Raw genomic sequence first — 21,299 nt, forward strand, 5'->3', positions numbered from 1 at the left:
GGTGGGGTCCTCCCAAAAGGAGACACCATCCCCATCCATTTTGGTATGGACAGGGGGTTTCATAAGGAAGGGGCCTGGAACCAGTCATGATCTCACTCGAGAAGGATGTTTTGTGATGGATGCAAAGAAACAATCATAGTTATGTCTAAGTAACTCCCATGTATTAAAGATTTTGGTAAGGCTAAGACTCAACTCTGTAAGCACAAAATGTAAAATTGTGGGTCACTGTGCATAAAAATGACGAAACCTTTTCTTGTCTGTGTGTATTAATAAATACGGCCGGGGGTCTTATTAACCCTAACCCATAGAACTTGACTGTGTGTGCATGGTTTAAAAAATGGGTTTAGAGGTGTGTGGAGTCTTTGGGGTGAGGAGTTTCCCTAAGGGGCATTGGAGACTCCCAGACCATATGAAGAAAACCTTCTTTGTTTAAACAGCATAAAATACTAAAATAATATGTAAAACTAACAACTTTAGGAAATAATGGAGCAAACATTCTTAAATACTGCCCATAACTCTGTATTTTCTACTGAATCACAAATCTTAGACAAAACTGAACACTGACTCAAAACATAAGACCAACTTAGAAAGCATAATGGTGTAAAAAAAACGAAACAACTGAATAACGTTTGCCAAGTCTTGGAGATTTAATGTGCAGTACACAAACATGCTTTAGTTCTTTACTAACAGATTATTTTTAGAACACATGTAACACAATTAGCAACCCAGTTGAAGACAAATGTGTAACAAATTTAAACACATACAGGGATAGGAAGCAGTTAAATAAATGCATTGATGTATGATAATGTTTAGAGATGACTACCATATTTTCGTACACTTAGGTTAAAGATAGTAATTATTTAGAGCAAACAGAAAACCTATCTTAGAGTTCAGTACAATGAATACATCTAGGTAATGTAGTCATACCACACGCTATTTTGGTGCCTAAAATGACATTCAACAAATACACTTATCAGACAAATCATTCAAGAGTGTGCTAGTAAGTGAAATACGTGTCCTTTGATGATCAACGAGTATATGTGCTTCTTCTGACATCCATTTGCAGTGCTCTATCGGCCCCTTCCAGCCTAGCACCAAGCTCCATCTTTGCCTGGAAAATGTACCTGAGCACCAAATATCTGTCACAAATTACCTGGCCCATCTGCATGACATTGGAGCTGAAAATCATAATGGCAGGTGCTGGAGAGGCACGGTTACTTCAAGGCACCTGTTTGGGATCAAGCAGTCCCCTTCGAAGACTGCCCTTTTGCTGAGGCCAGGTAGTGGAGAAAGAAAATGTGGGCAGAGCAGGGTGAAGGAGCTTTTTAGGAGACTGCCTGTATTAAGTGAGGCTGAGGCACAGTTTGATACTTGTCAGACATAAAGGATAAAAAAGCATGTCCTTACACAAGTTACTTTTAAATTCCATCTAATCCGTATACATTCCAGTTCTAACTTCAAAACAAGTGTAGATCAAACAGCCTGGATAAAGGCTGGGGGGAAAGGCTGGTTTAGACTTCTCATAGCGAAGAGAACAACAAAGATAAGACTCTCTGGAGTCTAGGCTCCCAAGGCCTTTGTTGCTTTCTAAGCATGTAAGAAGTGGAGATGTTGCAGCAGACAGCGAAGCTCACGGTAGGGACTGATGCAGATCTAAAGATAATGAACAAGGCTGTCCTGTAACTAAGAGTGAACTCAAGAGAAGAAAATAACAGATCGGGTCCTTGGAAATGGTCCCTGAAATAAAGCAATTAAAGGACAAACCAATGTCTTTAGAAGAAATAAAACTCAATGACGACCTCATAGGTTGCCCGGCCCAAACATATTTCCCCTGTGGGAAAACGAATGAGGGCTCCTTACCTGTGGATCATTAGATTCCTTATAGGTGCTGAAGGATCATCCCTCATAAACACCTAGAGTAATGACTGAATCAGCCCACAATGAGGTTTTGAGTATAAGAGCAAAAGCATTCTATAGAAGCTCCTTCAGGTCTCAGTATTCCCTGGTTTAAGCAGCACCAGAAGAGGGGAGAACTGGAACCAGCAAAGAAGGCATCCGCACATCTTGGAATTTAGGGGTGGATAGTGTTTCTCCCTAAACTAAGAGTAGTTCATGATGACAAAAAGTACATCTATTTAGGGCAGAAGCAAGCCAAATCCTTACTAAAAGAGTGGCAAAAAATGAATGTGGAAGTTAGTAACTAGCGGGAGCAGGGTGAGAACACATGACAAGTGTGATTCCCAAAACAGGTACTAAAGTATTACCAGTGTCTATGGTAGGCATCAGTCTGAAGCTTTGATTAACTGTATCTCTGAGTCTAGATTACATTTTGAGGGTTAAGTGAGTGGATGCTTCTTAGCTCGGGAGGTGGCTTTCAAAGGGGAAGAGAAATTGGTATGGTAAGAACGTATTTCATGATTCAGTCTGTGTTTCCTCTGCACATCAATCAATTTAGGGTGTGATCCCCTCCCTTTCATACCCTTAAACCCGATTCCTGCTGCCAATAATATAAGAAAATCAGTCGACATTTTCATGATTGGAAAATAGATGCACAGATTTAGTAAATACTTCTTAAGAAAACCCCACCGTGGAATGCCCACAAGAGGATTGAGCCCTGTGAAGGGATTTACTCACAAATACCGATTTAGTTGCTGATGTCATATAGGATGAGTAGAAGTTACAGTTACATGGCTTGTTAACTGCCACATTAAAGACATTTCATGAGTTTAGCTTGAAATCAATGCCACTTCAACCAATGATTAAGTTTATCTCGATGTATCATTATTGCTATAAATTACATATATTTAAACTTCAGAAACTACACAGGCATTTCTAAATATAGACATGTGTATAGAATTAACTGAACAGTATCATTTTCATTAAGATAATTATGGTAAATTAAATTGGTATATGTTAATATAATCATAAAGAGAATTATCGATGTAAAAAATACAATTCATATGTTAATGCAATTAAAAAACAGTAGCCACAGAATTGCTTAATATCCAACAAGTCACCATTTTATTTCAACAGTTACTGCTTACCTTTCTTCCCCCTGTGTTAATGCGTAAAGGAGTTAGAAATGGGTCGTATATCATATGGCTGGTTTTTATATTGATGGGCGACTGTCTTTTGCCAACAGCACAAAGATTCCAGCCTGAATTTATTAGTCCCCAAAATGAAGGAACTATAAAAATAATTAAAAGGTTTGTTATTTAAAAATAAGGAAACATCTACATTTCATACAAATGTGCACAATGTTTTCATGTATTCATTCTTTTATATTAATACGCCCCTTAAAACCATATTTATAATGCATTTTAATTGAAATCGAAAATTATACTTGAAAAATCATTTGGAATATTACAAACATTTAAGTATATCATCAAAAAGTGCAGGTGTATATATTTCTTTATACACAAGTGCTTCCTTTTCCAATTCCTAGATGCTCTTATTCCAGGACATGCCTCATGTGGGGAAAAAATACCTTAATTTACATTCTCCATTAGAGTAACATTACCTCTTCTAACACTTTTTTTGTTTGTTTTAGAAATGCACGTTCTGGATAGCCTCCACTTACTTGTTCACCTAAGGCATACAGCTCGGCTTCAATATAGTAATACGGGACCCATAAGATTAATCAAAGCAAACTTGATATGCATTACACAATTATTGATCAGTGTTGCCTATGCACTAGTGTTCTCAAAGTCTCTGTGGTCTACTCTCTAATACAAAACCACACAATGTTCTGTTAATCACTTTTTATCCATAGCATCTTGATGAGTATACATTTTGTAATCTCTACACTATTTGTTCATAGAAGGCAATTTTAGCTCATTACCATTGTTGGGAGGTTGGTTCTGTGCTTTTATCCTGGTGCATAAGTATAGTTTGCTTAGCAACTAGGGTCTACTTTTAGAAAGACTTTAACAGAGTTAAATTAGCACAGTGAGGTATATTCTCACTGTGCAAGCCTGTTTGTAAGAATGTCTAAATAAGCTCTACTATCAACCCTTCATGTGATCATTACCCACTTTTGAGCATGATTACACCTCCACAAAACAGTCAAGGTTTCTTCTTGCTGTATCTACCATTTTCCTAAAGACCAGCTTTGAAATTTCTCAAAACCTTGCATCTGTAGAGAATGCGCAGAAAGATACCCTAACAGTGCTTTTGAATAGTGGTAATGCATACCATAGCACAACCCACAAACAATGCACAATCAAATGTACTTTCAGGGAAATAGCCTTTACTATGTAATTCTTTTTTACTTCTAGCAAATTTATAATTTAGTGGAATTATGTGCAAATTTGTAAAACGTGTCTCTGACTGAATTAGAAGTTTCAGCATTTATACATACTTTAGGGATTACATATTCATATAAGAAATGCCACTGGCTTTTCGAAGGCAAGAAACGACGATCAATTTTCCAAGCTGTTCTGTGTCTGGGGAAACACAGCTCTTCCTTATTCGGCTGCTTTGTGGAATTTTTCAGAATACTTTAATAAATTTTATATTTTGAAGTTGAATGACCAAACCTCAGGTATTGATTCAATCTATAACCAATAGGGTTTTCTTTTGATGTATTTAAGGGCACACTAGTCTTGGGTTAACTCCTGTAGTTTATTTTCAAAACGTTTCCTCTGAGTATTTGATCACTTAACTCATTTTCTCGATGCCATTTTTTCACTTTAGTGTCCATACAGATCAATATTGTTTATTCCAAATGGTTTTTGGACTCCATCTTCTGAGAAACTTATATTCTGCCTAAATTCAAAACAGATATTTTTGTACTAGGGGTTCCAATCTAATACATTATAACACATCATTCTTTTCTTCCATAACTTAATCTTAGTACCTAATGGATCTACGTACTCAGTCTGGAGAGGAATTAATCAGAACACCTAATAAGGGTTGTCCCAATTAAATTTGAAAATAAAAGGAGACTCGATCACGCACCGAGTACTTGATACTCTACCTTGAGAGGAGATTGGTCCGCATGTAAAATGTATATAAAAAGTTTGCATATGGTTTGCTTTGTGAAGTTCTTGATGATCCATTATCTGCTAAAACTAAGTCATGCAAGACGAGAATTCTTTGTTATGATGTATTAGAATCCAGTCCTTGATATATACTTATAACAGTTGTTTTGAATCCTAGGAGTTAAGTTCCCAAGAAAAGGAGACAAAAGTCATGAAATGTGTTGGTATAAAATGAATTGTACTATAAAGAATACAAACTGTCGGGACATGATAGTGAAGAGCTGACATTGAGAAAAAATTTTAAATGATCAAATACTCAGAGAATTTTGTTTTTTTAATGAAATGTGAATGAAGGAGTTAACCCAAGAGCAAAGTGCCCTTATATATAATGAAACGCTCCCCATGGGTTAATAGTTTTTATTATTTACTGTAATTTGGAAGATAATAAGCAACATTTCAACATTGTGAGCCTGATTCACAAAGGTAAACTTACACCTTTGTGTAAGTTAATAATTGTTTGCTTTTCACAAAGGGATTTCCGAGTAGTATCTTTACCAGTGTGGAGTCTCCACACATACAAAAGCCTACTCATAAATCCATTTGTGAATAGCAAACAATTGTAAATGTACACAAAAGTGTAAGTTTACTTTTGTGAACTAAGCCCATAAATTATTATGAAAAGTATCAAACATTATAGGAGAGGGAAATAATTCAATAATAGATACTGATTAAACCTCAGTTTCAGAGAAAAGCTCATCTTGGTAAGCATTTGCATTTTTTAGAATTTTTATTTTAGGAATATTTAAGTCCAGTTTAAAAAATCCAATCTGGTAGCTAATTCAGTAAGAAATTCCCCATTTCGTATCACCCTTTCTCCCACTGAGATACCATCATGCCAAACATTATCATCTACCAGCTGATTTCTCCTTCAAGCTCCTTGTGTTTAACATGTATATTAACACAGCCTGTGATACACACATAACAATTTGTCATGGCTCTGTTTTCTTAACAACCCGTCCTAATGTAATGGAGGCCAAAATATATAAATATAAGATAGCTATATTCAAATGTTCTGAAGATAATTCAGTGTCTGTTAGCAAGGTTATTCTAATCTTTTTCTCAAAACCACTGATCCCAATCTTCTGGTTTCATGTTTCAGCCACCTGATAACAAATCATTTCAGCTCTCTTTATTAAGCTTAAATCGATTACTCAGCCCTGTGCCCAGCTTCAAATCCTTTACAGCCAGTAATCTTACTGACCTACACATAAATACATTCTTAACAAAAGGGGCAACATTTCTCAATACACAATCAATCAACCAAAATCAGCTTCATTTGATACAAAAAACGTAAAAGCATACAATATAAAATACATGTTTCAATACATAATTATGATAAAATCATGTTAAAACAAAACACACAGTCAAACGTCATTACTAAACAACCAGTGTTTTCTTTATACGCATAACTGAACTTAAGAAGTTAGTCATTCTACAACAAATTGCAGCAGAAGACAATTGTTGTAAGTACAATAGTCCAGGGCAACATTGTTTAAAATTCAGTTTACAAAGGATAGACAGTATAAAATGTCTCCACTAGGTTTCATAAAATTTGCAGAAAAGGATAATGTGCAAAGTGTCTTGCGTAGATAAATTGTTACAGGGGCAATTGATCAAAACATCTGACCAGTCATTATTTGCCGGCAAGCTAACTAGACGGTGGAACATGTCTAGTCTGAAGCAAGTTAACAGAAACGTGCTGAGAATTCTGCACAAGTCTAAGATAAGGTTGAAGACCATTTGTTACAAGAAGCAACTGATTTTTGTTAACACTGGGTTTCATCATTTCCTGAGTCAGCCTTTGTACTTCAAGTAAGACATTATTTCTTAAGGTCGTTTCTGTTATGTAATGCTTCAGGTGTGATAAAATACTCTGCATGGCCAATGTCTTTTAAGAACTGTTGAACTAATTTAAACAAGGGTACGAGATGAAAATCGGTCAACCTATGACAGTCATCAATAAGCGATCAATTTAAAACAGTAAATTCAGAAGTCCATACCTTGTGCCAAAATAAAATTGGTCGAATTTTAATCAGGTCAGATAGAAACATAACCCCCAATTCTGAATGGCATTGAGTGGTGGAATGGTTTTTAGGAGCCGACAAAAGATTCTTAAGGACGGCATTGTTGGCCGTCTGAAGATGAAATAGCCTCAAATGCCAACCCCGTAAACCGCAACAGAGACAAATTTAACATTGCAAATAGTAAGCATCTCTTGCACAGGTTTTTTGCCTGATTTAATAGTGCAGTCTAAAAGAGGAGTTACAGATTTATTAATGTGCGACTTCTTGTTATTCACTGCTGCAGACCATGTACCGTGTTCATGGAATAAAATACCCAGGGAGGAGAATGTGGGGGAAAGCTTGATTCAGTATTGTCGGCCATCAAATTCTGGCACTTTCTTGTTTTTCTCCCACATTTCATAACAAACGTCTCACTTTTATTGACGATTAAATCAGGCATGTAGTCGATAAAGCTCATGAGTCGTCTCTGTAGGCTGAAGGAAGTAAGTGACATGAGGACGGCATTGTCAGCGTACAGCAGATGAGGAATAGATTTGTGGCCAATTTGAGGGAGATCTTTACAGTTGTTGCCTAAATTGGAACCTAAGCTGTGAAATTGCAGGGTAAACAAAAAAGGTGCTAAGAATTAGACCTGTATAACCTGTATAACCCCTCTTTCAAGCTTGAAAGCCCAAGTACATTCACCCTTATGGCCAAAGTGCATCCTTGCATCCTTGCCTTTCCCCTGGAATACAGTTCTCTAATGAGGGCAATTATCGGTGGGTTCACTCCAATCTCAGATAAAATTGCCCACAGTTGGCTATGAAGGACACAGTCAAATACACTTGACAAGTCAACAAAAGCTAGATACAGCTGGCGCTTTTTTAATTAAAGTATATTTGCCAATAATCACGTTTGATCCCCTGCTCAATTGTTCCTTTAGCCCATTCTTCAAGACGACTCAGTACAATTTTCCCTGTAACTTTCAACTGTGAATCAAGTAGGGATATGGGGCGGTAACAGGTAGGGTTAGCACGGTTCTCTTTCTTGAATATAGGAATGATGACAGACTCTGACCAGGAATCCAAAATACCAGAACGACAACAGACCCCTAAAACCCTAATTGGAATTGGACCCCACAAAGATAGACAGACCTTGAACAAATCAATGGAGACACCATCTGGGCCAGGGACTTGTTGACCATTGCTGCCATGGAGATTTCATCAAGGGGAAATGATAAATTACTAAAACCAAAAGGTGTCCCTGTATTTGAGCCCTGAATATGCATGCTAGGGAGAGAATAAATCTCAGAAAATTGGGCAAACCAGTCAGGCTCATTAATGGCCAACTCTAATCTCAAAGCACTCTTGTCCTTTAATAAAGGACCATTAATTACACACCAAAAAGCTGACATGTTCTTGGCCAAACTGGATTCAATCAAGGTTTGCCATGCTAGATGCTTTAACTCCTTGTTCCTTGTCTTCAGTGCTAACCTGCACTCATATCTACACCTACTCACTTCCGCAGGGCAACATGGAGGCTTATGGAGAGCTCTTAATAGGAGCTTGTAGGCTATCAAACAATTGCTACTGAACCACCCTGGCCTAGGGGAGTTGGACTGGGACATAATTTTAGTTAAACTTGATTAATCCCCCTGGAGATCTTGATAAGAGCCATCTTAACCTCCTCATCAATGGTGGGGCGGCCCGGGCCACCCCAGTCCCGCAGTCCCGATGCCGTTCTCCGACCCTGACCGTGAGGGTTCGATCCTCCCATCTTAACTCGACTCGTCATTCACCATGAACCAACAGATCAACACTGTCACCTTCAGCTGCTTCGACACACTCCAAATCCTCCGAAAGACCTTCAAATGGATCCCACATAAATCAAGAAAGGTGGTCACCCATGAACTCATCACCAGCAGGCTGGACTATGGAAACACACTCTACGCTGGCATCAACAAGTCCCTACTCCGCAGACTCCAGACAATACAGAACACCGCCCCCAGACTCGTCCTTGACATCCCCAAGCATGGACGCATCAGCCAGCACCGACGAAAACTCCACTGGCTCCCCATGGAGAAAAGAGTCATGTTCAAGATCCTCACCCACGCCTACACAACAACGGAGCAAAATACCTCAACGACAGAATCAACATCCATGTACCCAAGAGAAACCTCCGATCTGCCAACCTCGCATTGGCTGAAATCCCACGCAACCACACAGCCACAGCAGGCGAAAGATCCTTCTCCCACATCGCAGCCAAGACCTGGAACGAGCTACCAGCAGACATCACATGCGCCCTTCCCTGAACACCTTTAGGAATACCCTCAAGACCTGGCTCTTCGGGTAAGCAGTCCTGCTGACCCCCCCTCAGCGCCTTGAGACCCTTACAGGTGAGTAGCAAGCTTCCCATTGGAGGGCCTACCCTCCCGCCTCCCAGCTGACCCCTCCTCCCCTTCTACCCTCTTATGGCGGCCGCTGCACGGAAGGCGCGCCAAAGGCAAGCCCGTCTGCGCCCATCCGTGCTTGTCCCGCGCCAGACCCCCTGGCCCCCGCAGATGCCAGCCCACCGGCCGGACTTACGCCGCCGCCACCCTCAACGCACTCAACACCAGCCGGATCCCCGGTTGCTACCAAGCCACCCCAAGACGCTCCCACGGGCCCTTCACCTGCCAATCCTGCAAGTTCTCCTGCATCCGGACTTACACCGCACCCGCCAAGCCGAGCACCAGCAACAACCACCTGAAGTGCATCCTGCTCAACACCTGTTCCGTCCACAGACACGCCGTGGAACTCTGGAACCTGCTCGACACCACATCTCCAGACGTCGCCTTCCTCACGGAAACCTGGATGAACGCCTCCTCAGCGCCCGACATCGCCATCGCTATCCCGGACGGATACAAGATCACCCGGAGGGACCGCGTCAACCAAACAGGAGGAGGCATCGCCATCGTCCACAAGAACACCATCCGCATCACAACCAACTCCGACGACACCCTCACAGCCGCCAAACATCTTCACTTCCAGATACACACCGACCCCAAGACCACACTCAGAGGCACCCTCATCTACAGACCCCCAGGACCCCGCACACAATTCCGCGAAGACATCGCAGACTTCATCAGCCCACACGCCCTCCCCTCCGCTGACTACATCCTCCTAGGGGACCTCAAATTCGACCTGGAGAACAACAACGACAACAACACCACCACCCTGCTGGACAACCTCGCCAACCTCGGACTCAAGCAACTGGTGAACACCCCCACCCACTACGCCGGACATACGCTTGACCCAGTCTTCTCCTCCGGCAAGTACATCTCCTTCAGCCACTCCACTGGACTCCACTGGACAGACCACAGCTGCGTCCTCTTCAGCTTCAGAAGGACCACGACTCACCACCACCCACAACAGGCACCCCGCAGGAGCTGGAACAAGATCACCACCGACCAGCTCACCACATCACTGAGCCAGAACCCTCCCGCCAGCTCAACGGACCCCAACCAAGCAGCCAACAACCTCACACAGTGGATCACCAACTGCGCTGATGACCTCGCACCGCTGAAAAACCATCCCAGCAGGCCCGGCAGCAAGAAAGCCTCCTGGTTCAACGACGACCTCAAGGACTCCAAGAAGAACTGCCGTACCCTCGAGAAAGCCTGGCGAAAAAACCCGACTACAGACAACATGACCACCCTCAAGCACGCCCCCCGCAAACACCACCAGCTGATCCACACCACCAAGAAGACAGCATTCAAGGAATGACTAGAAAACAACACACACAACAGCAAGGAACTCTTCAGCATCGTCAAAGAGCTCTCCAACCCCAGCGCCGGAAACATCGACATCACTCCCTCACAAGACCTCTGCGACTCACTCGCCTCGTTCTTCCACAACAAGATCGCCGACATACACTACAGATTCGGCGCACAGACCACGCACCCGACCACCGAACCGACGCCCTCCACCACCACCCTCCGCGCCTGGACCCCGGTCAGCATCGAAGACACCATCCACACGATGAACACCATCCACTCCGGATCTCCAACCGACCCATGCCCCCACCACGTCTTCAACAAGGCCGACTCCGTCATCGCACCCCAACTCCGGGACATTATCAACTGCTCCTTCAACACTGCCACCTTCCCGGAGAGCTGGAAGCATGCCGAACTCAGCGCCCTACTGAAGAAACCATCAGCAGACCCCACCGACCTCAAGAACTACCGCCCCATCTCGCTCCTCCCGTTTCCTGCCAAAGTCATCGAGAAGACCGTCAACAGACAGCTGGCCGCCTTCCTCGAGACGAACGGATCCCTCGACCACTCGCAGTCCGGCTTCCGAGCCAACCACAGCACCGAGACCACCCTCATCGCAGCCACTGATGACATCCGAGCCCTGCTCGACAATGGGGAAACAGCGGCCCTCATCCTCCTGGACCTCTCCGCAGCGTTCGATACTGTCTGCCACCGCACCCTAGTGCAGCGCCTCAGCAACATCGCCTGGAAGAACCCAGAGAGTCTGCCTCCCCCGTTCAGATCCGAGGCCACCGAAGTCATCTGCGGCGTACCACAAGGATCTTCACCCAGCCCCACCCTCTTCAACGTCTACATGAGCCCCCTCGCAGCCATCGCACGCCAACCCACCCTCAACATCATCTCCTATGCCGACGACACCCAGCTGATCCTCTCCCTCACCAACGACCCAGCCACCGCCAGAACCAACCTACACGAAGGGATGAAAGATGTAGCCGAGTGGATGATGAACAGCCGCCTGAAACTGAACTCAGACAAGACGGAAGTCCTCATCCTTGGATCATCACCCTCTGCCTGGGATGACTCCTGGTGGCCCCCTGCCCTCGGCAGCGCACCCAAACCAACGGACCACGCACGCAACCTGGGCTTCATCCTGGACTCCTCCCTCTCTATGACCAGACAAGTCAACGCCGTCTCTTCATCATGTTTTAACATCCTACGCATGCTCCGAAAGATCTTCCGATGGATCCCCACCGAAACCAGGAAGACGGTCACCCAGGCACTCGTCACCAGCCGACTGGACTACGGAAACACCCTCTACACCGGAACCACAGCCAAACTGCAGAAAAGACTCCAACGCATCCAGAACGCCTCCGCACGTCTCATCCTGGACATCCCCCGACACAGCCACATCTCCGGACACCTGAGAGACCTGCACTGGCTCCCCATCAGCAAGAGAATCACGTTCCGACTCCTCACCCACGCACACAAGGCCCTCCACGACCTGGGCCCCAGGTACCTCAACAACCGCCTGACCTTCTACACTCCCAACCACCAGCTACGATCGACCAGCCACGCCCTGGGAGGAAGATCCTTCTCCTACCTGGTGGCCAAGACTTGGAACTCCCTCCCCATCCACCTCCGTCTGACCCAAGACCACCTCTCCTTCAGGAAGCAACTTAAGACCTGGCTGTTCGAGCAGTAGCGGACCCCCTCCCCCAAGCGCCTTGAGACCCTCCAGGTGAGTAGCACGCTATACAAATTTCTTGATTGATTGATTGATTGACAATCCCCTGATTGATTGATTGATTGATTGGTTGAGTCATCTAAACAGATGTCAAAGGCACCCCTATAAGTAGTGATCAATTTTTCAAGAACAGTATCCGAATTGACACCCGACCAATGCAGCGAGGTGCCACTTTAGGTGTATAACAAAACATTACCAAGTGGGCACATAACAAGATGATTGTTGAAACCCCATGCCTGCTTGAGTTTTAAACTTTGAGGAAAATGATCATTCATAGCAATAGGGTGGGTGGTAAAGTCACATAATAGTTTTTCAAGGTTGTGTGAAACAACAATGTAATGAATGACAGTATTGTAGCCGCAACCGTTAAAGGTAGCTTGAAAGGGGACTGACAGAATGCACAGTTCATTGGCAAATGCAAGGTCAAGCTTGATCAATAACTCAGCCAGTTTCATTCCATGTACATTGTGACTGAAGTAGGTTTGGTCATTGTCATTAGCGTCCACCATGGCACAAACCCTTTTAACTGATGTTAAAATCGCATCCTCACAATAAAAGGCTTTCCTTCCCTTCTATATAACGTCACCTTTCCAAATTGTGTTCAAGTTGGGCTAGCACAATATTGACATCAGATGACAAGGCATTATTGTACAGAATAACAATTATAAGATTAAGATTGTGTAAAATGTCCCCAACAATAATCAAGTGATACGGTGAGTTGGACTCTGTCTTAAGCATAAGATAAGGCAATGCATTTGAAACATAAAGCCAACGCGCCCTTAGATCTACCAGTGTTAAATGGAAGAGCGGGTTGGTGGAATGTCTTAAAACCATTTATGTGAATAGGTTTGATGGCCCAAGTCTCCTGGAAACAGAAAATCCTGGATGAATTCAGTCCAAGAAATTAATGACAACTTGGAACATAGACCTGCCAGGTTCCAGAATAAAAACTTGCAGGTTGGAAAGGTCCCTGGTTCACAAGCAAAGGGCCTAGCTGGCTCTGGCTAACCACACTGGGTGGAGAAGAAAGTAAGAAAGAAACAGAATTAGGCACAGTCAAAAAGTCTGTCTTCATGAAGGAAAGTGACCAAGGGCTCGTAGACATGAAATCGGCCACAGACCTAGTCTTCGTCTTGATAATTGACTGTCAATCAATGCCATTCCGCTCCACCAAGGGGATGAAATGATTGCAATCAATGGATGGCGAGCAGAAGACAGCATTGGTATCAGAACCAGGTCCTACCATTAAAACCAAGGGGCGATAAAAATAACCCAATGGGAGGACTATTACTTGGTAGGGGGAAGTTGGTGGTAGCCTGGGTCTGATTTCTTGCAAGATTACTTCCACCAAACAGCGAGATTTAAAAGACATAATTAAATGTCACCTGACAATAATTTACCTACCTTGCCAATCCAACCAATCTTTCTTACCATTTTCATTTCCTCAAAGCTAGTTTTTCTGCCCACCCAATGAATAGTTTTATTCTTTAGACTGTCCCAGGACTCAGTGTCAGGTTGAGAAAGGGTCTGTACATTCCCCAGAAAGACAACACATGGTGTGACCTCAGGGGGAAGTTCAAAGCTGGCGATGGGCAGCCAATTATGGGTGCAATGGGAAGAGGATTAGGGTAATTAGATTGCTCACTTTGAAGGGGAGTTGGCGGAGGTAAATTGTTGACTCGAGCAATGACTAGGGCAGATGCAATGATGCGCTCAGCTGGCAAAAGACTGGGTTGGTTATTTATACACAATGTATGAGTATGGGAAGGAGCAACAGAAGGAGGAACCATATTTATTTATAAACTTATTTGGGGAGTTTTATATAGCACCAACATGACTTATCTGGGTAGCAGAGAACTGTACAAATAGCAAACAAGTTCAACACAAAATTGCAAAAAGGAACAAGCAAGAAACTGAAGCATAACAATGTTCCAAATGGCTTAGTAGATTCAGGATCTAGAGAAATACACAGGAAAAATAGTCAAGCTGAGTGACTTCAGGTCTATTGTTGAAGGTATCTATAGAGCAACAGCAGTTCTAATTCTTTTTGGAAGGAGGTAGTCAAGGGGTTAGATCTGGTTTCCAGAGGTATTGCGTTCTATATTCTTGGGGCAAGACTGGAAGAGGAGCAGTTTTAAGGTTTTTTTGTTGAACTTGCGTGGCTTCAACAATAGAGAATTAGTACTTCTTAGAGAATGACTCCCACCAGATATTTCGAGTTGTTTTGCAGGGTAGATGTGAGTGTTATAATGAAGAGCCTTTTGGGTCCTGCAAGCTATCTTAGACTGAATCCTTGCTTCAAACAGGAGCCATTTGAGATGTTTTAGATCTAGTGTAATGTGGTCCTGTTTACTAGAACCTGTGATGAGCCTCACAGCTGAGTTCAGGGTGGCCCTTAATGGAGCCAGTCTAGCTTTGGGTAATCCGACAAGAGTGGCCTCCCATAATCTAGCCGGAGATGACTAGGAATTGGACTACTTACTGAAAGTCATCTGGGGGCAAAAAGGGTTTGATTTTACTTAGTGTTTTCAGTTGGTAATTGCCTCCTTTGATGGTTGCACTGATGTGATCTTGCATATTCAGGTGTTTGTCAAATGTTATGCCTAATGATCTAGTTGAATCAACAACATGTGGGGCGCAGGTGAGCAATGTAAGTTGTTTTAGCCATTGATTTATGGAGGCAGAGGGATTGTGGGGGCCTATCAGGAGAAATTCCGTCTTGAGTGCGTTTAGCAAAAGGTGATTTCAGGTTAACCATTGTTGGGTTTTCAGTCTTGTGCAGTTAAGAGATTTGATACCTTCGGGTGAAGATTTTTTCAAATATAATTGTGTATCATCATCATACATGTGGTAATGTATGTCTGAGTGTTTCAGAGTTTCGCAAAGCGGTTCCATGAACAAGTTGAATAGCATGGGTGAGTGTGGATCCTTGAGGTACTCCAATCGAGAATGGAGTAATGTCCGACAGGATTTGACTGACATCAATTCATTGAGCTATATTATGAAGGAACAAAGAAAACCAACATAAGATGGGAGCATATAACCCCATCCTTGTCTCCAAAAGGTCAATCATTTTGTCATGTTCGACCGTCTCAAGCGCAGAGTAGGGATCAAGAAATATAAGCAGGAAAGATTCGTTCTGATCAAGTAGTCTCAGGGCGTCATCTATAATGTGTGTTAGAACCATTTCAGTACTATGACTCATTCTGTCATGATATTAGTAATTGGATGGAAATTTCTGTGGTCAGACAAGTCTGTGTTTGGTTTTTTGGGGATTGGGGTAATCAGTCTTTAGACAATCAGGAATCATGCCCCGGGAGAGAGATGCATTGACATTCTTAGAATAAGTGGGAGAGTAAAAGATCTAAGTTCTTTGATGAGTTTGGCAGGCAGAAGATCCTTGAAGTGGGTTGAGGGTTTATAGATATTATTGTTTTAAGTATCTCAGCTTTATCAGGAAGCTTAAAAGTATTCCATTTAGTATTGTGTTTTGTAGTATAATCGGTGTGAGGGAACCTCATCAGGGAAAGCATCGGAGGGAGACTGGGCTGGGCCTGGCTTAGTGGATGTTGAGAGGAGAGTTGGAGTACTGATTCAATCTTACTTGTCTTTTCAATGAAATGAGCAGAGAAATCATCACCCCTTGGGAGTGACCCATTATCTTCAAAGTGGTGCTCTGATCTGCAGCTTGTTTGTTGTTTGATGATTTTGAATAAAAAAAATGTGAGTCTGCTTTTGGCATTGTCCAGTTGCGTCCTAAAGGTTCAGCTTTGGAAGTACAGGTTTGGGATGTGGGTAATCAATGGTAGAATCACTGAGGACTCCCCCCCGAAATTTACATTCCATGGTGCTAAAGGCTGATCCATATTGGACTACACAATAGTCCTACTGATGGAGCGGGTAGTACAAAGTTTTGTATACCCCCCCCTATTCTGCATGTTCATACTAATTAGAATAATCTATTAATTATAATACTATTAATGTGTTTGTGTGAAAATGTAATCAACATTACTAATGTATAAAATATACGTGGGATCTGCATTTTGCATGGCTAAAATAATTTGTAATTAACCTATGTATGCATACTAATACTAGAAAAATAGAATATCGCATGATATGTGTTGCTTGTGTGACGTTATCGTATGTTGCACCAGATGACATCACTGGGTGAATATGAACGCTTTAAATGTCGCCATATGCTAGACAATTACAAGCACATAGGGGAATTAGTGAGGGTTTAACATTTTATTAGTTATTTCTATGTTTTAATTACTATTTGTATTTGTTTTGCTTAAGTTACCCTTTGGGCCTAAAAGACTAGATGGCCGACTGACACACGACGCGACGGCCACCATTCCACGAGGTTTCAGGCAAGTCCGCATGAGCGAGCCGCACGTACCAGTAGCCTCAAGATGACCCCAGACTCTATGTTTTTGACAATAGACGTTTATAAAAACCGGATGGAAACTGTAGGATGACCTAACAACCCGAACTGTGTGAAACTTCACCGGATGATCCCAACTGACCAATGGGATGAGCCCAAATTCTTTATTTTGTATCTCTTGAACTTCATTTCCATTATAAAATGACGTTAGAATAGAGAGGGGTGCTACTCTTTCTCGTACTTCCTTTTGCTGACGGAGACGACGGTGACGCTACGTGACGGCTGTGCTCCTGAATCTTTGACAGACTGAATTGCTGCCCAATTTCTTGATGAACTACGGACTATCGAACATTCTATGGGCACGGATCGATATTTGCACGTCTCTGGTCCTTGACCTGATCTTTGGGACTGTAGCGTGCTGACGACTAAATTTGATGACTTAGAGTACGGCCGATAGCCAGAATAGGTAAATATGGTGTTCTGTGATTTGTGTAATGATTAATAAATTTACTAGATGGAACTAAAAGTTCTTGCATTATTAGATAAACAAAATATTGATTAACAAGAAAATGTGTTTGGTCGTTTATTGATCTGTCGACTACGTGGAAGGAGTATCTTGATGTTTGGGATTAAGATGTGCAGTTATAAGGGTATTAGTGTATAGAAGTGTAAATAAGTTCTCTCTCTATAGGTTATAAGGTATTCCTTTCATGTCAGCGCTTGGAAACAGTTATCCCTCCCGAAAGTACTGGCCAGTGAAAAGCAGAGTGTGAATGTTGGTGTTATGCGCCCCACCAATGATTGTACGAGTGAATGTGTTATTGTTATATTTAGTCTGTGACGAAGGGAGGATATATATATTAGGTACGGGGTTTTTGTCTTGATTCCCGTTACCCAGGTTTCCGCGCTGCATCCGTTTTTATAATAATAATAATAAAGGGGTTTGTAGAGCGCATGGTGACGCCTACCGGCGTATCCCCGCGCTGAGGAATAGAGTCAGAGATCAGAGGAGGGGAAGAGCCTAAAGGGCAAATAGGTGTGTTTTTAGAAGTTTCCTGAAGGTGGCTTCATTTTTTGCTAACCTAATATTGATGGGAAGGGTGTTCCATTTGGTTGCTGCCAGGGAACGAAAAGATCGACCTCCCATTCTGGATTTTTTTATACGGGGGATCATGAGGAGGCCCTTTCCCATCGAGCGAAGTGCTCTGTTAGGCTCGTAAGGGACAGCTAGGTCAGACAAGTAGGACGGTGCACTGTGAGAGATAATTCTAAAGCATAAAAGAAGGGCTTTAAAAAGAATTCTCTTCCTGATGGGCAGCCAATGAAGGGTTGCCAAGGTGGATTTAGAAGCAACTCTTCTGGGTAATCTCAATACTAGCCGTGCTGCCGAGTTTTGTAGTACCTGCAGTCTCCTGATGTTCTTTTCCGAAGTACCAAGAAGAAGTACATTGCCATAGTCCATGCGAGAGGTTACTAGGGCCTGAGTCAAGGTACGCCTGGCCTCCAAAGGGAGAAGGTCCAGGGTACGGTTGAGAGTTTTCATGACCCCAAAGCACTTCCCTACAATTTTATTTACATGGCTGTCAAAGGAGAGTTTGGTATCCACCCAGACACCTAAATTCTTTGCTTCTCTGCCGGGAGTAGGCAGAGGCCCCAGACAGGATGGCCACCACTCCTTGGTCCAGCTAGTGTCCTTGCCTCCAATTATCAACACCTCAGTCTTCGAGCCGTTAAGTTTGAGGCAATGTTGGGTCATCCAATCTGCAAGATTGCTCATGCAGGTTTTAAAATTTTCAGCAGCCAAGGAGGGAACTTGGGACAGGGAGATCAGCAGTTGAGTATCGTCGGCGTAAGAGACTAGCTCTACGCCGTACGATTGGACCACCCCTGCCAGTGGGGCCATATACAGGTTGAACAGGGTGGGACTCAGGGCAGAGCCCTGAGGTACCCCCTGTTCTAACGCTATGCTGTCCGAGAGAAAATTGCCTCTCTGAACCTGAAAGCTCCGGTTGGTTAGGAAAGCTTTCAGCCAGCCCAGTGCCTTCCCGGTGACCCCAGCTTTGTTTAGACACTGTAGCAAGATGAAGTGTGCTACAGTGTCAAACGCAGCACTGAGGTCCAGCATAATGAGTGCCATGGTCTTACCCTCATCTGCGCCTTCCCGTAAAGTTTCAGTCGCTCTCAGGAGCGCTGTCTCTGTTGAATAGCCTGATCTAAAACCAGACTGAGAGCTGTGTAAAGCATTTTGGGATTCGAGATAGGCCATGAGTTGAATATTTGCTATTTTCTCTGCGACTTTAGCTAGGTAAGGTAGCAGAGATATAGGTCTTAAATTGTCTAGGGTATCCTGACTCACATTGGGCTTTTTCTTTATTGGAAGTACGATTGCTTTTTTCCAGTCTTCAGGCAGACAGGCTGTAGAAAAGGAAATTTGTAGCACGTGCCTAAGGTGGGGCTCCAAAACAGCCAGACTAGCAGCTATTATTTTGGGAGGAGCCGGATCCCGAGGGGAACCAGATTTAATACTTTGGCAGATTTTTGCAAAGATTTCCAGGGAAGGGACCGTGAAATTACGCAGGCATAAATCTGTGGGAGCGGCATCATCACTCTCAGCAAAGTCATGTCCTGGTTTTATGTTGCCCGAAAAGTTGGCATAGATGTCAGTGATCTTGCCGGAGAAATACTCAGCGATCTTATTGCAAGTATCAACTGAATCATTAAGGGAAATATTATTAGAGGCAGTTACAGAGATTTCTTTAAAGATCTTAAAAAGCTCCTTCGAGGAATTCTCTGCTTCTATAATGCGAATGTTATAGTGGGATGCTTTGGAGGCTCGGATCATTCTATAATAGTTTTTTTGCGCTTCTTTGTAAAGGGTTTTAGTTTTTGGGCAAAAATTGATACGCCATGTCCGCTCAAGTTTTTTACAAGCGGATTTGGCTAGACGTAGTTCGTGAGTGAACCACGGATTAGCTTTATTGGCTCTCTTGATGTTAGTCAGCATACGAATCGGGGCAGTGCTATCTAGAGCAGTTGTGATGCATTTTTGTAGCTGACTATAAGCTGTTTCACAATCAGACCCTCCAGGAGGTCCAGCGTTATCAAATTTCTTAATAAAAGAGTCAAGGGAGAAATTTTTCCATTTTCTACATTGATAGCGATAAGCAGTATCAGAGCTGAGTTCGGTAGCAGGGATCTGTATTTGCATCGGAATCACGAAATGGTCAGACCAGGGTATCGGTAGAGGGGCCAGAGGGAGTACTCCAGTCCAGTTCCCAAAAATGGGGTCCAGCAAATGTCCTAATTGGTGAGTTGGGTCCTGGTTTTTAAGCTCTAGCTGTAAAGAGAGCAGATCAGACTTTATGTCAGCTGCCTCATTGTCAAGGGGGTTGTCAAAGTGGACATTCATGTCTCCCAACACTAGCAATCTGGATTTTCTCAGTGCTAGGTGAGTTGTAGCCTCCATAAGGCTAGATGTAAAGTCATAGAGTCTTCCTGGGGGTCGGTATATAAGGATACCCGAGAGGGAATATTTCGGCCCTATTAAGATGGTAAAGGAGCCTGCTTCACTATGATCTATTGAAAGAGGAGATAGGGAGCATTCTAAAGGTGCCCTAGTTGCTATAGCGATACCCCCACCTCTACCATCCTTCCTATCAAGTCTGGAGAGGGAGTATCCCGGTGGCAAGGCCTCAATTATGACAGGGTCAGAATGCTCATCTAACCAGGTCTCAGTGAGAAACAAGATATTGAGTTCTTCATCCTCAAGGAGATGATAGATTTGATTACAATGCTTCCTAAGGGATCTGCAATTCAATAATGCCGCTTTTAGCAGCCCTTTCGTGTTAGAAGTGGTGAGGCAATTATTATCAGGAGTGAAGGGACATATGTTGCAACCATGTAGCGATATAGCCTCCATAGAGTGTTTGCAGGGGAGTGCAGTATTAGGGCATAGATCCAGCAATACCTGTCTATCATACCGCCTCTCTTGGGACTTGAAGGTGACAGGGTCCGAAGCCCCGCGCCCCGTCCGGCCGCGGACGGGCGCAGACGGGCTTGCCTTAGGCGCGCCTTCGGCGCGCAAACGGCGCTCCCGCTGCGCTTACGTGGGACGCACATTTATGGAAAGAGGATATGGGCGTGGCCTCGCGTTACCAGCGATGGCGTCCGATGTTTACCCTTTCTACAGCGCTAGAATCCGCTGTTAGTAGGTGCCTGCTGGCGGGAAATGTCTACAACTAGCTCAGGTAGGTGCAGAGAATTAAAATACAAATAATCACAGTTTCACACAAAGTTTTATAAAAACGAGCAAATTACACCTCCGGCTTCCGCCTCAGAGGTCTATCTATTCCAATGTGTCGCGCTCTCCAAT

At 43.4% G+C, this 21,299-nt stretch overlaps 1 protein-coding gene across 2 annotated transcripts in view; it reads right to left on the minus strand.

Annotated features, from left to right (window-relative positions):
• Nucleotides 1-21,299, minus strand: part of CA10 (carbonic anhydrase 10 (inactive)) — an 812,800-nt gene that overhangs the window by 427,034 nt on the left and 364,467 nt on the right. For both annotated transcript variants that reach the window (XM_085614410.1, XM_085614411.1), the window contains exon 3: nt 3,045-3,187. In XM_085614410.1, coding sequence (XP_085470536.1) covers nt 3,045-3,187 — 143 coding nt within the window. The remainder of the gene's footprint in view (nt 1-3,044; nt 3,188-21,299) is intronic.

Source organism: Triturus cristatus, chromosome 7 (assembly GCF_964204655.1).
Source record: "Triturus cristatus chromosome 7, aTriCri1.1, whole genome shotgun sequence".
Classification (NCBI taxonomy): domain Eukaryota; kingdom Metazoa; phylum Chordata; class Amphibia; order Caudata; family Salamandridae; genus Triturus; species Triturus cristatus.